Source organism: Carcharhinus amblyrhynchos, chromosome 7, assembly GCF_965287045.1.
Source record: "Carcharhinus amblyrhynchos chromosome 7, sCarAmb.v2.hapA, whole genome shotgun sequence".
Taxonomy (NCBI): domain Eukaryota; kingdom Metazoa; phylum Chordata; class Chondrichthyes; order Carcharhiniformes; family Carcharhinidae; genus Carcharhinus; species Carcharhinus amblyrhynchos.
In genome coordinates, this window is record NC_137330.1 from 61,562,509 (window position 1) to 61,580,761 (window position 18,253).

An 18,253-nucleotide genomic window follows, 5' to 3' on the forward strand; every position below is an offset into this window, starting at 1 on the left:
GAGATGGGGGCCAGCAGCATTTTCAAGGTGCAGAGAGCACACAGGGAGAATGACGGAACTCTGATGCCAGCCCAGAACATTCTGGCAGCAATGATAATTTCTATCAAGATACAGGCATGATTGATGTGACCAATGACATTGAAGGCGTGCTATCATTGTGATAGGAAGGTTGCATACAGACCCTGAACTGAGAAATCCGCCTTTAACTTGAGCAGGAATGAAGCTTTATCTTCAGACTGACGGAAACATTGCTTAGTTTAAGATAAGCAGGATGGTGGCACAATGGTTAGCAGTGCTGCCTCACAATGCCAGAGACCCGGGTTTAATTCCCGGCTTGGGTCATTGTCTGTGTAGAGTTTGCATGTTCTCCCCTTGTCTGCATGGGTTTCCTCCAGGTGCCCCCGTTTCCTCCCACATTCTGAAAGACCTGCTGGTTAGGTGCATTGACCCGATCAGGCCCCAGACTGCAATGACTCGGGGAATTTCACAGTAACTTCACTGCAGTGTTAATGTAAGCCTTACTTGTGACTAATAAATAAACTACTTACAAAGAGCAATGGATAGGGTAACATTGGTGATAGTTTATTTACACTAGTTAGCATTATATACAAGTGTCTAACACTCATGTCCGTGCTGAGCAACTACATCTTCTTGACCTTGCTAAACCTGCTGCTATGTCTTGTGGCATCCCCAACATCCACAGCCAAGGTGGAAGCAGCCTGCTTTCTATGTCCTGTCGTCTGTGATGACATTGAGGGGTATCCTCTGGAGGGTTTTCAATCTGGAGGGCCCTGCCGTGGTTTTAGCTTCCTGTTGTGATACAGTGCCACCCTCCTCATACAGGTCATAGAGTTTTACCGCATGGAAACAGGCCCTTCAGCCCAACTTGTTCATGCTGCCCAGTTTTTACCACTAATCTAGTCCCAATTGCCCGCATGTGGCCCATATCCCTCTATATCCATCTTACCCATGTAACTGTCTAAAAGCTTTTTAAAGCACAAAATTGAACCTACCTCTACGACTGCCTCTGGCAGCTTCTTCCAACCACTCACCACTCTCTGTGTGAAAAAAATGCCCCTCCGGATTCTTTTGTATCTCTCCCCTCTCACCTTAAACCTACACCCTCTAGTTTTAGATTCTCCTACCTTTGGGAAAAGACTTGACTATCTAGCTGATCTATGCCCCTCATTATTTTATAGGCCTCTACAACATCACTCCTAAGCCTCCTTTGCTCCAGGGAAAAATGTCCCAGTCTATCCAGCCTCTCCTTATAACTCAAACCAACAAGTCCCAGTAGCTTCCTAGTAAATCTTTTCTGCATTCTTTCAAGTTTAATAATATCCTTTCTATAAAAGGGTGACGAGAACTGTACACAGAATTCCAAGTGTGGCCTTACCAATGTCTTGTGCAACTTCAACAAGACGTCCCAACTTCTGTATCCACAGCCTGTGGGTCCAAGGTCTCCATGGTGGCTGCCACACTACCAGTGTTGACCTCAGTCAATCGGCATGTCAGCACCATGACCTCAGAGGATGGACAGACGGACTCATCCATCATGTCTTACAATCTGCAGCAACTATCCCTTGCTTACACTCCCAAGCATGCCTTTGCAGCTCCAGCAACTGAGGCTCTTCATATGACTCCCTGGCCTCCAGCACTCCTCCGAATGCCATGATGCTGGAACGTTCCTGCCTCTGCCTGCTGTGGATCAGACAGTGTGATGTGCTAACCAGATTGTGACCCTGAGGCTACTCTAGAACTAGGTCTCACTGAGGTGTGTGTGTGTCTGTACTGGTGGACAGTGTAGCTGAGTGCTGTGATGGGTCAATAATTTTGATGTCTGTAGATTGCTTATCTGTGCTTCTCGGAGCTAGATTCTAAGATCTGCCAATTGGATCCCTCGGCTGTTTCCCAGATATGCCTGCAAAAGAAATATGAAGTCATTAGTACAAGGCAGGGGCCTGAGAAACAGCATGATAGTCTGATGGATATTGCAGTGCAGCACTCTCACTTGGCTGAGTGCCACTGACCTTGTGTCAGCCCATAATCAGTCCACATCCTCATCAGCAAGCTGAACTGCTTTCCTACAAAGTCTGAGGGGACTTTGATTTCGGACATCCCTCCACCAGTGTGGGACCTCTCCCTTTTGTTGTGTGTCAACTTGTCCTATAATGAAGACCCATGGAGAGTGTGAGCAGAAAGCATGCCAGATGATAAGGATGTCTGCTGGCATGTATGGGTGGAGTGTGGAGCCATGGACACGACCCACAGGGGAGATGACAGTGTGTGTGAGAGAGTGAGCAGTGGTGTCCCTTGAACTGGCAGTGACTAAGATCCCTGGATATTAAGGTGGGCCCCCACTGCATCAAGTAGATACTCGAAAGAGCTGCTGCTGAACTTGGGGGCTGAATGTTTTCTAGCTTTGGCAGCTGTCAGTGGCTTCCTGGTACATGGCAAGTGCTAGCTCTGTGTATGGACAGTCTTTAAATATAGTGCCTGGTTGAATGAATTTTTAAGGCTATGGAGGGGCAGGCATATCAGAGGCCCTCCACCTAGCGGTATGATGAAAACCTTGTTCATTTTTGCATTGTGCCATACAAACCCACCATTGGTGTGAGTGGGTGCAACACCATTTTCGCCACTTGACATAGGATACTGCTGATTTCTGGGATGACTCCACTTCTTTTTCTGAATTGAAATCTAAGTAATTGAACTAAGTAATTAAAATGTGAGTGTCAATTGAAGAAATAAACGTGGGATTGGGGGGAGGGGGTGGGAAAAACTCTCCAACGCTAGATACCTTGTCTGCCCCTGGCAATGTGTGCCCACCCTGGTCCATTGGAAACGAGGCCTTATTCCAGAAGTCCACAGTTGTCGTCAGTGACCTGTCTTGAGATCTAGAGCTTCTGGAGGTAAAGTTTATTTATTAGTCACAAGTAGGCTTACATTAACACTGCAATGAAGTTACTGTGAAAATCCCCTAGTCGCCACACTCCGGTGCCTGTTCAGGTACACCTGAGGGAGAATTTAGCGTGGCCAATGCACCTAACCAGCATGTCTTTTGGATGTGGGAGGAAACTGGAGCACCCGGAGAAAACACATGCAGACGCGGGGAGAATGTTCAGACTCTGCACAGACAGTGTCCCAAGCCGGGAATCACACCCAGGTCCCTGGCGCTGTGAAGCAGCAGTGCTAACCATTATGCCACTGTGTCGCCCACAGGTACTACCATTCAGGAGAGTTGATCCTCTGAATGTTATTCCCATGTTGGGAGTCTTGCCCCTTCTGGATCTCAATGTCCAACCCATTTTCCCTGTGCTGTATGGGTATGCAATTGGGAAGGCAGTTGGTCCTGGTGCTGATAACGTTTTAGAACAAAGAACAAAGAACAACCCAGCACGGGAAACAGGCCCTTCGGCCCAATGAGCCCGCGCCGCCGCATCCTCCTACACCTACCCTGCCCTGCGTGTATGTGAGTGGAACCCCTAATGTAGCCAGATTCAGGGGAGAATAGTGTCAATTTGGTAAAACCAATCAGCCTAAGAGCACATCTTTGGGGTGTGGGAGGAAACCGGAGCGCCCGGAGGAAACCCACGCAACCACAGGGAGAATGCGCAAACTCCCACGGACACAGGCCCAAATCCATGTATCTGCACAGCTAGCAGTGCTAGTCACTGAGCTGTTGCGGCGCCCGTCTACCGGTCCAGGATCAAGCACACACACCGACACAAAGTACTAGGTCACTCCCGGAACCTCCAAGAGCAGCCCACGCACGACCCACCATGTGCATGCCCCTTGTTTGACAACAAGGTGGACCTCCACCTGCGGAATAAAAAGACAAAAACGTTAACATATAAGTCTGCATTTCCGGTGTCTCCCGAGGCTCTGACCCTATTTAATACCCTGGAGTGTTGGACAGAGGTCTGGTCTCTGTTGAAGCTCAGCAGAGGTGGGTGGTGGAGCTGCAAAGCTGCTCCCATGCTGTGGAAAAGGCTGGCAGCAGGAAGGAATAGCTGAAGGTAACTGAAATGCTGGACAGGTGGTATTTCTCAGGAGACTTAAGGAAATTTGGCATGTCCACTATAACTCTCAACAATATTTTCAGATGCACCGTAGAAAGCATTCTTCCTAGTGGTATCACAGCTTGGTATGGCTCCAACTCTGTTCCAGACCACAAGACGTTACAAACGATCATGTAGTCAGCATAATCAAGGACTGCACACACCCATACTCTCTTCGACCTTCTTCCATCAGGAGAAAAATACAAAAGTCTTGAGATCACGTACCAACTCGAAAACAGCTTCTTTCCTGCTGCCATTTGAATGGACCTACCTTGCATTAAGTTGATCTTTCTCTACACCCTAGCTATGACTGTAACACTACATTCTGCACTCTCTCCTTTCCTTCCCTATGTATGATATGCTTTGTCTGTACAGCATGCAAGAAACAATATTTTCACAGTATACTAATGCGTGACAATAATAAATCCAATAAAAAAATGGCAATACCATAAGACATAGGAGCAGAACTAGGCCATCTGCTCCATCATTCAATCCTGGCTGACATCTCTCTCATCCCCATTCACCTGTCTTTTCCCTATTATCCCTGATCTTATTGATCAAGAACCTATCTATCTCTGTCTTAAACATCAACCAAACAGTAAAAAGACTTGAAGAGAATCAATGCTTTGAACAGTAGTTACTCAATGGCCATGGTTAGAGTTCTTCAATGCAACCAAAGTCTTCACAGATTGTGAGTTTCACCGAGGAAACCTTTCCTTTGTACAATCACCTCAGCGACGATGGCAAGTTGCTGACATGTTGCAAAACATGTTCCAATCCTGGGAAATTCAGGATTTATTATTAAGAGCTAATAAATGGCTTCTTAACAACCTCAACCACTTCTTAATTACTTACTCAACATATTCAAAGAAGTTTCCTATTCTCCAATCCCACGCTGGGGAAAGCCACAGTGGGTAGGATCCCAACTTGTTGTCAATTTCTGTAACTTTCCCACCCTGCTTGTCCTTCACATCCATCTCCATGGGCCTGGTAAAAAAACTCACCATGATGCCAGAGGTACAAAAAGACAAAAACAAAATGTCAATATTTACCTTGACATCATAGTGCAAGAAATACAAGTCTTTTATTGTGTTGACTAGACATATAAAAATATCTATTATCTTACTGTAGAATGCTCTAAATTCCATCTATTAAAACACTAACTAGTAATTGTTTTAAATTAGATAAAGTGACAGATAAGATAGTGCGCTTGTCACATAGATTTTTGTACCATAAGCAGGCATGAGAAAAGGGTCAGGGTCACAGGAATATAGGAGATTGGCATATTGTACAATTTATGACTTCTTGCTGCTAAACTTAAAACCAGAGCTAGCTAAGATTGCTCTTCTGGCTCAGAACCCAAAAAATCCTTTTGAAGTCTTAATCTGTGACAGCATGTGACCACACACACTAACAGCATCAAGGAAGTTAGTTAGTCTACTTACATGAATACATTCATTGTCAGTTCAAAATACTTTTTGCAAGAAAATTACAGATCAGTCAGTGAGAAATTCTTCATCAAGGATTGCTCCAGCAGACTCTAACTTGTCTTACCATCAAGAAATACATGAGGGTTAAATTAACCTTGTTCTCCGGAGCAGTGTACCTGGTGGCTTTGGTGAGTGTTGGATTTACTTTAAACGCTTTTTGACTGCATTTCCGGTTCGCGGGGTGTCTATGAGTACTTTTTACATCCGTACCGGAAGTTAGGCGAGGGGCTAGTCGGGAAGGGAGAGCGGGGGGGTATAAGAAGAAGGCAGTGATAGACAATGGGCAGCGTTGGGAGCGGGCAGCGGAGTGAGTGGGAGCCAAGTGAGAGGTATATGGGCTTTGGCTTGCTGGGCTTAGGCAAGAGCAGGCAAGGTGAGTTGCAGTTTCTATCTTTCCCGTGTTGCATTTCAGCCCATACAAACCCAAGTGAGGTTGGGACATGGCAGGGGCTATGGCGAGGAGTGTTAGCTGTGTTAGGTGCCACATGTGGGAGTTCTTGGAGGCATCACGTCTCCCGAAGGCCCACATCTGCGTCAAGTGTTTAGAGCTGCAGCGCTTGAGGGCCCGGGTCAGGCAACTAGAGGTGCGTTTAGAGGATGCATTTCTGGTCAGGGAGAATGAGGAGTTAATGGCTAGGAACCATGAACAAGTGGAGATCCCAGGGACTGAGGAACAGGATGGGTGGACAACTGTTAAGAGGAAGAAGAGGAAGAAGAAGAATAGTCCTGGTCCAAAGACCACCCCAGTGGCCCCCCAAAAGGTATCGACAGGGGTACAAAAGGAAAGACAGGAGGGGCAGAATGACTTAGAGGGAAGGAAGGGGGCTGGCAATGTGGTGGGGGATGGGAGGGTCAAAGGAATTGACGAGGTTCTGTGGGCAAAAGCGTGACTCCAGGATGGTAGTCTGCCTCCCTGGAGCAGGGGTACAGGACATATCGGAGAGGATAGAGGGAATTTTGAAAGGGGAGGGGACCCAGGCAGAAGTAATAATTCACATAGGTGAGAGGGACGTCGGAAGGCAGAGTAGGGCAGATGTACGCAGGCAATTTAGGGAGTTGGGGTCCAAACTGAAGAGCAGGACCTCCAGGGTGGCATTCTCTGGGCTGCTGCCTAGTACAAGCAGGGCTAGGAATAATGAGATCATGCAGCTGAATGCATGGCTGAGGGACTGGTGCAAGGTAGAGGGCTTTACTTTTGTAGACCACTGGGAAGTATTTGTGAAAGAAGGGCAACTGTACAGGAGGGATGGGGAAAATTTGAATGGGAGAGGGACAAATGTCTTAGCAGGGAGGTTAGCTGGAGTGTTTAGGCAGGGTTTTAACTAATAGGGAGGGGGGGGTGGGGATGAGACTGATAGCTCATTAGACACTGGGGTTGAGAGTGAGTTGGGTGATAGGGTAGGTTTGGGTGAAAGGAAAATTATCAAGGGGAAGGAGGTTCCGAGTGGCCCTGGTGGGTTGGACTGCGTCTGTTTCAATGCGAGGAGTGTGACGGGTAAATCGGATGAGCTTAGGGCCTTGATGTTTGTGAGGAAGTTAGATGTGGTGGCAGTGACGGAGACGTGGTTAAAGGAAGGGCAGGACTGGCAGCTGAATGTTCCTGGGTACAAGTGTTTTAGGTGTGACAGAGGAGGGTTGAAGAGAGATGGTGGGGTGGTGCTGTTAGTAAAGGAGCACATCACAGCAGTGCAGAGGGAGGACAATATGGAGGAGTTAGGGATTGAGTCACTGTGGGTGTAATTGAGGAATAAAAAGGGAGAGATTACGATGCTAGGGGTATACTATAGGCCACCCAACAGCCCGAGGTCAGTGGAGGAAGGTATTTGCAGAGGCATTTTAGATAGGTGCAGAAAGAATAAGGTGGTTGTAGTGGGTGACTTTAATCTTCCTGGAGTGGATTGGAAGGTGCCTAGAGCTGGGGGTACGTATGGGGACGAGTTTGTAAAATGTGTGTTGGAAGGGTCCTTGCAGCAGTACGTAACTAGCCCGACTAGGGAGGGGGCTATACTGGATTTAGTGTTGGGAAATGAGCCGGGGCAGGTGGTTGAGGTTGAGGTAGGCAAACATGTGGCTAACAGTGACCACAAGTCTGTCTACTTTAGGATAAAAATGGAAAGGGATGAGTGCTGTCCAAAGGGGAGGGTGCTGAACTGGCGGAAGGCGAGCTATAGCCGGATTAGGAGGGAGCTGAAGGACACTGATTGGGAGGGGTTGTTAGCGGGCAAGTCCACAGTTGGTAAGTGGGAGGCTTTCAAGGGCAAACTGATAATGTTGCAGGAAAGGCATGTGCCGGCAAAGAGGAAGGATGGGAAAGGCAGGATTAGAGAGCCGTGGATTACAGGGGCTATCGAAGACTTGGTCAGGAAGAAAAGGGAGGCATATGTTAGGTCGAAACAACTGGGAACGGAGAGTGCGCTGGAGGAATATAGAGAGAGTAGGAGGGAGCTAAAAAGGGGAGTTAGAAGGGCGAAAAGAGGGCATGAAATGGATTTGGCTGATAGGATTAAGGAAAATCCAAAGGCATTTTACTCTTATATTAGGAGCAAGAGAGTGGTTAGAGGGAAAATTGGTCCTCTTAGGGACAAAGGAGGGGAGCTATGCATCGAGTCTGAGAGAATGGGGGAGATCCTGAATGAATACTTTGTGTCGGTATTCACGAAGGAGAGGGTTTTGGTGTCGTGTAAAGTATTGGAGGGAGCTGTAGAACAGTTGAAGGAAATATCCATTATGAGGGAGGGAGGTTTTTAGGTAGCATAAAAATGGATAAAGCTCCGGGGCCTGATGGTATTTATCCCAGGCTGCTTAGGAAGGTGAAAGATGAAATTGCTGGGCCTCTGACGCAAATCTTTGTCTCTTCTTTGGACACAGGTGAGGTCCCAGAGGACTGGAGGGTAGCTAATGTGGTACCGCTGTTTAAAAAGGGTAGTAGGGATAACCCTGGTAATTATAGACCGTGAGTTTGACATCGGTGGTAGGAAAATTATTGGAAAAAATTCTTAGGGATAGGATGTATAAGCATTTGGAGCGTTGCGATCTGATTAGGGATACGCAACATGGCTTTGTTCAGGGGCGGTCTTGCCTTACAAATCTGGTAGAATTTTTTGAGGAGGTGACAAAAACGGTTGACAATGGGCGAGCCGTTGATGTCATCTATATGGATTTCAGTCAGGTGTTTGACAAAGTCCCTCACGGTAGGCTGGTAGAAAAGGTTAAGGCACATGGGATACAAGGACAGGTAGCTAGATGGATTGAAAACTGGCTGGGCAATAGGAGACAGAGAGTAGTAGTTGAAAGGTCCTTATCTGACTGGAGGTCAGTCACCAGTGGTGTGCCGCAGGGCTCAGTACTGGGACCTCTCCTCTTTGTAATGTATATAAACGACTTGGAAGAGGGCGTACGTGGTGTGATCAGCAAGTTTGCAGATGACACCAAGATGGCAGGATTGGCAGATACTGAGAAAGATTGTCAGGTGACACAGCAGGCTATAGATAGGTTGATATATTGGGCAGATGGAATTTAATCCTGACAAACGCGAGGTGATGCATTTTGAAAGGAATAATGCAGGGAGGAGTTACATGATAAAAGGTAGACCGATTAAGAGTATAGCAATACAGAGGGCCCTGGGAGTGCAGGTGCACAAGTCTCTGAAGGTGTCAACACAGGTAGAGAAGGTTGTGAAGAAAGCTTACGGAATGCTAGCCTTTATAGAAAGGGGTATAGAGTATAAGAGCTGTCGTCTAATGCTTCAGTTGTACAGAACGTTGGTTAGACCACACTTGGAGTACTGCGTCCAGTTCTGGTCACTTTACTACCGGAAGGACCTGGAGACCCTGGAAAGAGTGCAGAGGAGGTTTTACCAGGATGCTGCCTGGTATGGAAGGACTGAGTTACGAGGAAAGATTGGAGAAACTGGGGCTCTTCACCTTAGAAAGACGGAGATTAAGGGGGGATCTGATAGAGGTGTATAAAATAATGAAGGGAATAGATAGAGTCAATAGTGGCAGGCTTTTCCCTAGATTGGGGACAACTATTACGAGAGGTCACGATCTAAGGGTGAGGGGGGAGAAGTATAATTTGGATACTAGAGGAAGGTTTTTCATGCAGAGGGTCGTGGGGGTATGGAACGCGCTACCAAGTAAGGTGGTGGAGGCAGGCACGTTGGACTTGTTTAAGGTTTACTTAGATAGACACATGAGCGAAACAGGGATGGAGGGTTATAGTAGACGGTATTAAAAAGGGTCAGAACCTCGGGACGACACTGGAAATGTAATATTACACGTTAATGTTTTGTCTCTTTTAATCCACAGGTGTCGGTCCACCTTGTTGTCAAACGAGGGGCATGCACACAGTGGGTCGTGCGTGGGCTGCTCTTAGAGGTTTCGAGAGTGGCCTAGCATTTCGTGTCGTTGTGTGTGCTTAATCCTGGACCAGCAGATGGGCACCACAACAGCTCAGTGACTATCACTGCTAGCTGTGCAGATACATGGATTTTGGCCAGTGTCTGTGGGAGTTTGCGCATTCTCCCTGTGGTTGCGTGGGTTTCCTCCGGGTGCTCCGGTTTCCTCCCACACCCCAAAGATGTGCTCTTAGGCTGATTGGTGTACCAAATTGACCCTACACTATTCTCCCCTGGATCTGGCTACATTAGGGGTACCATTCACATACACACGGGGCAGGGTAGGTGTAGGAAAACGCTTTGTTGAAATGGCGGTGCGGGCTCGTTGGGCCGAAGGGCCTGTTTCCCATGCTGGGTTGTTCTTTGTTACCTTCTTATACTTTTACCTTTCACTGGACAGAATTTCCTTATCCACCCATCTATAATGAAAAGCTCTTCCCTGATTGCTCACCTGCGTGTGCAACCTCAGCATCTAGTTTGACTTTGTGTAGAGCACTGAGGCAACCTAATTTCCAACTCTTTTACATTGTTTGCTTTCATCTCTACTTTATCCAACTGGCAATAAAACTCTCATCTCTGCCTTGGACAATGCAAAGAAGGCCTTCTAGTTTTCTTCTGCCCAAGCTTAACCCTGCACAAATTCAACATACCTAAAACTCCATTATTCTTATCCTATTCGATGACAAGTATTGCTCTTCTATCACCTTTTTCCTCACCAACCTTCACTGGTTTCCCATTGCTCTGAAAAATGACATGGGAATGGTACTCCTTATTTACAATCTCATTGTGGCCATACACATGTACACATGAATTTCTAAGCTGTTAACTCTATGCAATTCTCCCATAGAAATAAAGCCTATCTTGGTTTTGCGCTTGTCTGGGACATTCATCTTCTCTAAGTTAGTGTCATTCATTTTACTTCACATACACCTGCTTGGAAGAGAAATGTTGTTCACATCATCCTTTTTGAATTCACAGACTAAACAATCATTCAGAATGTTCACAAACTTGGGGTTGTTCTTCACTGAGTATATTTGCATCATTTATGGCTTTCATCTCTTTTAATACTTCCTTTATTATCTTTATCCTATCATGGGATGTTAGCTCTAGTCCTGGCCCCCTCAGGGACCCCACTGTTCCTCCAGTCTGGAGTAAGAAAATGTTCACCAGTACTACTTCCTGCCACTCAGGCAACTTGGTACCCATACTGCCACTGTCCCTTTTATTCCATGGGCTTCTCTCTATCTCGCATGTCACTGTTCTAGTTCATTCCCATTGTCAATGAAAGAAAGTTTGGCAGAATGCAACTGCATGGAGCAGCAGATCCTCCTCCGCAGAAGCAATAGCACATTTTTGTTTCACTAAGCTTGAATAGGTCACCTCAGCTGAATCCCTTGATTTGCTTTCTGCCCCTGTTCCAGTATTGGGCGTTCTGATTCCTAATAACTTGGTAATATTCCTAATCCCTCAGCTGAATCCCTTGATTTGCTTTCTGCCCCTGTTCCAGTATTGGGCATTCTGATTCCTAATAACTTGATTATATTCTGTACATTAAAGCCTTTCTACTTGTGCAAATATAATTGTCAACAACAAAGTTGTGTAACTTTGAAACAATTTATAAATACCACACAGAAATCAAGATCAGGAAACATGAGAGTCAACCTATTATTTATAATGAAAAGGAAAACAAAAATAATGCACAGAATGAAGCAGCAAAATTATCTAAGTATCAAAAGCATAGGCTTGAGGTTCGGAGGAAACTCAATCTTAATAAACATGCAGAAACATTTTTCCATCTAATTGTTGTAAATCAGGGCCAACAATTAATATTTTGCATATCCTGTTTAAAAATTATTCAACTGTGCTTTGTAACAATTCAGTAAATGACATGCAAACCAAACGATAAATACAATGGGATAATTTTTATTTTAAACCAAGTTACAATCATACTTAAAAACCATTAGCTGACATCAATAATCACATCACAAACCGATAGTAATACTTAAAAATTTCTATACAAATTCAATCTCCAAAACTTACTTTCTTTCCCTGGCTTCAATTTGAATCATTGTTTAAAACTTATATAACACATTTGGTTACGTTTCATTTAGTGATAGAGATAAACATGCTTTGTGTTCAATAATGACAAAGTCACTAAAGGAATAAAAAATAAAATTCTCCCTTGAACATTAACTGAATTATGATTATTTTATAAAGAAACTATTCATATCTATGAAAATCATTTGTGTGCACATGATTCAAGCATGTGTTTATTTTAGTGCCACTCCCCACGCTGAAATACTCAGTGAGTTTACCTAGATCAGTTCTTGTGTATTCACAGCCATTAGTAATCCATAAGCCAATTGATTTATGTTCTGAAGAAAGGTCATAAGGGCTCAAAATGTTAACTGTTTCTCTCTCCACAGGTGCAGCTGAGTTTTTCCAGCATTTAATGTTTTTATTGATGTTTTTATTTCAGATTTCCAGCAAACTCATCTTGCTTTAATATTATAGGATTGATGTATTTGACTTGGACTCTTAAAATCATTTTTCCCTTGGCTAAAGCAAATTGACTCTAAAGTGGTAGCAGAAAAGAAGGTAAATGAACAATGAATCACAGTGCTTTGACCATTTTGCTAAATCATATATTTGCTATTCTGAATTATTTACTCCTCTCAAAAAATAGATATTTAAACCCATCGATCACATGTAAAAACTTCCCTCAGGCTTTGACTATGAAACCGATAGTCAATGCATTGCTGCCCTTTGGAAATTATATGGGGGTTCAAAGGCATGTCGGAATACAAGTGGCTCATGAATTCAAACAGCAGTTTAACTCTACGCACCTATTTTGTTTTTAAATATCAGCAAAATACTTTGGTTCGTGGCAATTTTGGAGAAGACAAATCAACATTTAAAACTATTTAACATAAATGTTAAAATATCAGCGCATACAAGAAATACAAAATTATATTAACTAACAGTAATTGAGAAGGATAAAATGAACTACAATTTAAATTAACCCTTTTGGTACAGGAAGTAAAGCATGTTAAAAATGTTTCCATTTAATACTTGAAAATCTAATATTCCTATTTGCTCTGTTAACATCCCCAAAGGTGACCCTGAAACTTCTTTAGATGCTGAATATCTACTGACTGTTGAGCATATATAAAGGAGGCAGATAATGGATTCCATGCAGTCTCAAGTGCCAAAAAGCAGTTGTAACTCATTTGTAACTCATTGCTGGGAGTTTAATAGACTGTACACTAGTACAGCTTGCTGAGATAGATTACATTTGGTGAATTAAAGACTTCAGATCTATTAATTTAATCAGGATTGGGACTAATGTAGCTATGCAAATTATCTGAAGCAAATGCAAATAAAATGAGTACTCCACTGAACAGTTTCCTCTCCCTATAACTGTTGGCTTAATTTGTTCAAGTCACAAATGTTACTTTTCTCAGGTAATCTGTCACTGATTGATGTGTCTTCATCAATGGCAACAGTCAAATTAATAATGTTTGCAAGACTAAAAACAGTGTGTATATATAGATAGCTATATAGTCTGATATATATAACATCTATATATTAAATACATTTCAAGTTAGTTAGGAGCTACAATATTACATAATGTGGTGGAGCAAATGTCATTAAAACAATACTGAACATTAAACTTTCCAATTGAAGTTGTTGGAATACGAAATAACGATTAAAAAAAACTTGTTTACTTTTAAGTGACCTCAAACCCCATTTCCGAAGAGGTTTTATTTTCCTTCCATTATACAAGCCATAAGAAACAGTGTTGACAGATCCTTCTGCTTATCACTGCTTCATTGCAGTGCTGCTTATAGCCATTTCCCTCTGTATTCTGATTTGTATCCCTGGATGCGACAATAGTTCTTTTATCTGATTAAGTTTGCACAGTACTTTAATGGTTTCTTTCTGAAGAGCAATCCTAATTAGGTCGGAATCACGCTTTTTCCCTGAAGAAGAAGATAAAAATGTGTTTCATTTAACAAAAGCTGATTTCATTCTATTATTTATGATTCAAATTTTTAAAAAAATGTAAAAGAAACGTAGACTGTATCACAAACACAACCACCATCATCATAAATAAATACTGGTAGAATTGATGCACACAAGCCAATTCAGCTTACTTATAACTTAGTTTTGTGAAATGAATAAATCTGCTTTTTCTGTTGCAAGAGCTCAAACAGGTTTACATATGGACTATCTTCAACCACTTTCGATTTATTGTGTTATTGTGTTTCACTCCCTTTGCTGCTACAATAAAATGAATTGTAGTTGTACAAATTAAATCCACGAAATTGGTGACATTGAGAAGAACCAAACCAATATTTTCGATACGCGAGACCATTTCATCATATTTGAGGTCCAAAGACAAGCTCTTAGCAGAAGGTCACACTTTCGTCCAGTAGTTGAGTTGGAAGAATAAATTTTGATGGTCTTCATTATTTTCATTTCAATTAATTTTTTCCCCCCAGCTCTCTCATCCTTGGTACATTGAATGCTCAAGATAATGATCGTTGTGTATTCAAAAGTATTCTCTGAACACACTAAGCACGTGTTTTCAAATGTAACTTTTCATTTCTTGTTGCCACTGTTTGGGTCAGTCTTTAAACGTTATTTTCTGGCGATTTTGGTTCTGTTTTGCTTTAGTTTGTGTTTCCTCTAGGTACTGCTGTACAGCCTTAATCACAGCGGTTTCCACTAGTTGTTTACTCAGACTGACCAGTTCTTCCTCATCAGGTTCTTTCTTTTCTCCTACACACCACAACAAACAAAACAGGTCAGGTATCACCTTCAGAGCAGAGCGCACAATACTTCACCACATTCAACATCAATAACTTGCACTTGTACCGCATATCCAAGATGGAAAAAACATCTCAAAGTGCTTGACAGAATTACATCATTTCTTACTTATGATCAAGCTTAACATAATCAATTTATATGATGAAACATTAATATACTATTTCACATTTTTCCCATGTGAACTATATTTAGAGACTGGAAGATATATTCACATTTTAGGAATTCCTCCCTCCACTCCCCCAGACAAAATTCCATTTAGGACTCAATACTAGATTTTTAAACATTTATCAGGGATAATGGGGAGGAATGCCAGTCTAGAGGAATAAAGCTCTTTTCAGTTTAGGCACTAAGTATTTGTCATCAAACATTCCTAGGTCACCATATTTACTTTCCACAATTGAACTTGTAGCTCTAAGTTGCATACCCCAATAAAAATTGAACTATGGCTGTTCAAATTAATTTCATGCCTTATAGCTAACAAAGAGAAAACACTTCATCCCATTATCTGGGCTGGGTTTAAACCAGGGCCACACAGGGAAAAGGGTGGATAACCCACTGTCTCCTTCAGTTTTCCAATATTCTGAGCCTCATCAAACATCATACAGCAGATTTGACTTCAACTCAGATGACTACAATTATAGTCTAAACAAACTGGAGATTGAGATCATCAACATGAGTTTACACTGAGGTTTATGCTGTTCAAGTCCAGCATTTTAAAATGTCTTTTATTTCAGTGAACATGATCACGTGGGCTGCTCTTACATCCTGCAAAGTGCAGGCTGGCAGGAATTCTCTCTAATTTTTCTGTGCTCTTTGCAAATTTTGATTCCATCCCCCATGAAGAACAGGCTGCTAGTCAATCTGTTCTTCAAAATGCTTTCCCAAAAATATTTTCTAACCTTACGCAGGTTCCATTCATATGAAATTGGGTTTTATTATTGGCAATGTAATCTTCAAAAAATGCTTTGGTGAAATCTTTCAGTCAACAATTAAAATACAATTAAAATATTGCGTTTTGTGGTTACACATTCAAAGGGGGAACAGAACATGGAAGGCCAAAGGGACTGAGTGAACAATCACTGTACCATAATTGAATCACACTCAGGAGACAAAAGCAAGGCTGTTACTTTCCAGAATGTTACCAAAGCAATGCTTACCTTCCACTTTAATTGAGGTGGTACAGGCATTCAATGGGAGATTGACAAATGGAACAAAATTATCTAAGTCTCAGACAAGTGAGAATAACAGGGTTTATGATAATGCAGTGCTGATCTTCACAGCACAGCGCAAAACTTAGTTCCTAGAAGGATTGACAATCACATACATGTAAAGAGGAAAGGACCTATGAAGGACCTGCTGTTCTCAACTTGTGAACTGTGTGAAATCATTAATTTGTACTGCTTCTAAAAAGAAAATTAGAAGCGAACTGCATCTCAAATTTATTGTTTCAGGGAAGCTTTGTTTTCTATAAACTAATTCATATCTGGATCAATGCATTAAACGATTATGCATGCATGTCCTAAATATTACATAAAATTAATGGGTCCTATTTGTAGGTCAGTACAGCTAGCCCTCGTTTAGCACTCCTAATGTGTTTCTAACAAACACTGAACTAAATGAATAAATGAAAATCACTTTCACATAAGAAAGTATTGTAATAAAAGTAGATTATTGGTTACCTTGAAGTTAACCGGCCCAAAGTTATTCTTTCTGCTTGCTATTTGTACTAAACTCTACTACTCTTTCTATTTACATCCTGCTGGCTCACTGCTTTCCACTCACCACTTCCCTCCCACTCACCATCACCCTCTTCTGTCGACCACACCCTTGCTGCTCCTTTCACCACCCCTTTCACCACATCCCTCTCTGCCGCTTGCTGCCTCTCGCCTGATCTCCTCATTGCTTCCATCGTGTCACCCCTCTCTTGCTCATTGCGAAGGCTTGGGGGAGAGGGAGCGAGTGAGGCAGTGAATAGGAAGAAGCAAAGGAAGCAAGAGTTGGGGAGAGGGACACGTTGAGTGGGAGGGAGCAAGGGTTTTGGGAGAGGGTGGTGAGTGCAAGAACATTAGTGAACAGGTGTCAGTCCAAAGAGGGATGCAGCGAATGGAGTCGGAATTGGGAGGAACAAATGGCAAGAGGGGAGGCAATCAAAGGGAAATCAGGAGACAGAAGCGATGAATGGGACGCATGAGACGGAAGTGGCGAGGGAGATGTTGAACAGGTGGCACGGTAGCACAGTGGTTAGCACTGCTGCTTCACAGCTCCAGGGACCTGGGTTCGATTCCCAGCTCAGGTCACTGTCTGTGTGGAGTTTGCACATTCTCCTTGTGTCTGCGTTGGTTTCCTCTGGGTGGTCCGGTTTCCTCCCACAGTCCAAAGATGTGCGGGTTAGGTTGATTGGCCATGCTAAAATTGCTCCTTAGTGTCCTGGGATGTGTAGGTTAAAGGGATTAGAGGGTAAATGTATAAGGATATGGGGATAGGGCCTGGGTGGGATTATGGTCGGTGCATACTTGATGGGCCGAAGGGCCTGTTTCTACACTGTAAGGTTCTATGTTTTCTAGGAATGATTGAGCGAAGGGTTCAGGAGAGGGAGCGAGTGAAGCAGCAGCATGTTTAAAAAAAAGGCTGAGCACATGAGGTTAGAAAGTGGTTCTTGGTGCATACTCAGTGACTGGCAAAATTAAAATGGAGGCAAACTTTTCAGGTAAGCTCTGCAATTTGCAAATTGTGTTAAAATGAAAATGCTCTAGATGTGCTTTAAATGAGGGCCACTTGTAATAAATACCAAAATCAAAAATCAATTACCTCATAATGCTCATCTGGACAGCAAGATTAGAGCATTTTACCTAATTACTTATTATAATTGGCCAGTTTTGATGATTCTGGTCATTGATAAAGCTAATTTTATTTTTAGAAGTGCTTTTTGAATGAAAACAAATGAATGAAACTCACCTCCTGACTCCCCAAAACTTTTGCACCATCTACAAAACAAGTCAACACTGTGATGGAATACTCCCCTTGCCTGGATAAGTGCAGCTCCAACTCAAAAAGCTCAATACCATCCAGAGCAAAGCAGCCATTCAACTGGTACCCCATCATCATCTTCAATATTCATTCCCTCCACCGCCAATGTATAATGGCAGCAGTTTGTATGATTTACAGGAGGCACTTCAACAACTCACCAAGGGTCCATCAATAGCACCTTCCAAACAAATAACTACTACTACCTTGAAGAAGGGCAGCAGATGCATGAGAACACCACCATCTGCAAGTCCAGACTTGAAACTATATCACTATTGCTGGCATTCACTGACACAGCGTCAAAATATTTCCTGGCATGAATGGGGATGTACCTACACAACACTGATTGCCGTGGTTCAAGAAGGTGGTCCCACTACCTTCTCAAGGGCTATTAGGGAAGGGCAATAAATGTTAGCTCAGTCAATGACTCCCAGATCCCCTCAAATGAA

The 18,253-nt window shown here is 43.1% G+C and overlaps 1 protein-coding gene across 3 annotated transcripts in view; it reads right to left on the bottom strand.

Annotated features, from left to right (window-relative positions):
- Positions 1-11,854: 11,854 nt before the first annotated feature.
- The window catches only part of akap7 (A kinase (PRKA) anchor protein 7), a 142,375-nt gene continuing 135,976 nt past the window's right edge, over positions 11,855-18,253 (bottom strand). For 2 of the 3 annotated variants that reach the window (XM_080192440.1, XM_080192441.1), the window contains one exon: positions 14,563-14,732. In XM_080192440.1, the coding sequence (XP_080048566.1) occupies positions 14,578-14,732 (155 nt within the window). In that variant the 3' untranslated portion in view covers positions 14,563-14,577. Of the gene's footprint in view, positions 13,931-14,562; positions 14,733-18,253 lie in introns of those variants that run through there. The other variant, XM_080192439.1, reaches the window with a different exon arrangement.